This window comes from Bison bison, unplaced genomic scaffold, assembly GCF_000754665.1.
Source record: "Bison bison bison isolate TAMUID 2011002044 unplaced genomic scaffold, Bison_UMD1.0 scf7180017864291, whole genome shotgun sequence".
In the NCBI taxonomy this organism is placed as follows: Eukaryota; Metazoa; Chordata; class Mammalia; order Artiodactyla; family Bovidae; genus Bison; species Bison bison.
This window is the reverse complement of record NW_011494863.1, coordinates 4,359,942-4,362,097: the sequence shown is the minus strand read 5'-3', so window position 1 is coordinate 4,362,097 and position 2,156 is coordinate 4,359,942. Positions and strand designations below refer to the sequence as shown.

The 2,156-nt window shown below is 40.7% G+C and overlaps 1 protein-coding gene across 1 annotated transcript in view; it reads left to right on the top strand.

Annotated features, from left to right (window-relative positions):
- The window catches only part of NR3C1 (nuclear receptor subfamily 3, group C, member 1 (glucocorticoid receptor)), a 121,427-nt gene that overhangs the window by 2,282 nt on the left and 116,989 nt on the right, over window positions 1–2,156 (top strand). Inside the window, exon 2 of the mRNA XM_010850446.1 lies at window positions 1,843–2,154. Coding sequence (XP_010848748.1) covers window positions 1,856–2,154 — 299 coding nt within the window. The 5' untranslated portion in view covers window positions 1,843–1,855. The remainder of the gene's footprint in view (window positions 1–1,842; window positions 2,155–2,156) is intronic.

The window sequence follows — 2,156 nt, the reverse complement described above, 5'->3', positions numbered from 1 at the left end:
CCCCCCCACACACATACACACACACACACGCAGGGGGCTGACAGTCTGCGACTTGGAGACTTCGGCCGGGGCTGGCGTTATCTGGTGGAAGTGGGCGTGTCGGAGAAAAGAACTCAACAGGTCTGGACACATTTCTCTCTTAACCTCGCACTTTTTTCCCCTCTCGCCTCCCTCGGCCCGGGGTTTGTTCTTTAGCGCTTGACATCACTTCGCGCCTGAAGGTTTGAAGTAGCCCCTTTTAGAAAAAAGACCCTCCCTAACCATTGTAGTTTTGTGGTGCAATTTTTGACAAGTGCTAGTTTGACCTTTTGGGATTGCAGACTTGACGATTGCAGCCGTGTAATGCCGCTTAAGACCCCTTGGCATGGTTCGTTAACGCCGATTACTGTGACAGGGTTATTTGCAACTTAAACGGGGGGATAAAGTCGTTTGAGGTATCTTTTCGTTTTATGAAGTTTTGTTTTGGTTTCGAGTTTGAAGGCAGCTGTCAAAGCGGCGTGGAAATTCATTAGGCTCCATTTGATACCTTATGTTTAGAGATCGTTATCAGATAAATACAGCAGAGGGGCGGGGAGAAAAGCAGTTTACCCTTGAGATTTGTAGAGGCGGGTGCCTACCACTGTCTACCATCATCACATTCCACTTTTAGAGAGGACCAGTGAAGTTTGAGCATCTTAAAGTCTCCGTACAGGAAAAGTTTTCTTTCTTTGAACGGGATTTGAATATAATGTCGCAAATAATGCTTATCAAAGACTCTGCCTGCCTCTTAAAACATCTTGATTGTCAATAACCTATCAACCTAACCCTCTTGAAAGAAGGCTCAGAATTAGGATAGGTGAAGCTTTAGAATGCGGAGCAAATTGTTCTGAGCATTTTACTTGGATTTATATAAATGTGATTTTACCGGTCTGGGGTGTTTTTTTGTTTTTGTTTTTCTTTGTTTTTTTCAATACTTAGATATTCAGAAAGGACAACATTTAATTTCGAGATTATAATAGTATTTCATACTGAGGTCTTAAGCAGTTTAAAAACATGTAGTTTCATAGATTCTATTGTAAGGGTTTGAGAGAGCTATAGTTCTTGTACAGTATTTAAATAAGCTAAAATTTTAGTGTGAAGCTACTATGCATTCTATTCTACTTTTTTAAATCTAAATTTTGATTAGCCTGTGTACAGTGCCTTTCATTACATACGTCCAAAATTTGAAGGCAGGCACTATTAGGCACATTCAGTAGGAAATATGGGTTCAAATAAGAGCCTTTTCCTACTCTGTTGGAAAATGAGCAGACCATCATTGTTTATTTTTCAAATAAAATACATGGTTCACCAGTAGGTTGGACTAAAAGGTTTGGATGTGTGACCAGCCAGTAGGAGGGGAATTGGGGAGTAATTAGAAACAGAGAATTCTAGCATAGTGTTTATCAAATTTTATGTTTATTGGTTCTCAGAAAAGCCGATAACCTTGATTAGTTGAAAAGAAATGATCATACTTTTTTAAAATTAAATACTTTGACATCAGCTGGAACTTTAGAATAATCAGAATTATAATGTCTGATTAACAAAGTTACCAGTTTGTGAGTGGCAGGATGTATACCCAGGCTTAGATTGATACAATTTTGTTCAGAGCTGTGCAAATGGACTGCATTGTACTTTTAAATGTGGTGCACTGAATGGGAGCAGGAGCCTCTGCTTTTGTATTCTGGAAGACAGAATCTATCTATTCTTGATAACAAGGAATTAGATCCGGTGTTAACTAAAAGGTTCATTTAACAGGCTCTTACTAATCGGATCACAGAGATAATGTGATTTTGTAGCTTATTATGTCCCCTTCTTTTTTTGTAGCTGATACTCACTGATGGACCCCAAGGAGTCATTAAGCACCCCCAGTAGAGAAGAAATCCCCAGCAGTGTGCTTGGTCGAGAGAGGGGAAATGTGATGGACTTCTATAAAACCCTAAGGGGAGGAGCTACTGTGAAGGTTTCTGCATCTTCCCCCTCACTGGCTGCTGCTTCTCAGTCAGACTCCAAGCAGCAAAGACTTCTGGTTGATTTTCCAAAAGGCTCAGGAAGCAATGCGCAGCAGCCAGATCTGTCCAAGGCAGTTTCACTGTCCATGGGACTGTACATGGGAGAGACAGAGACAAAAGTGATGGGAA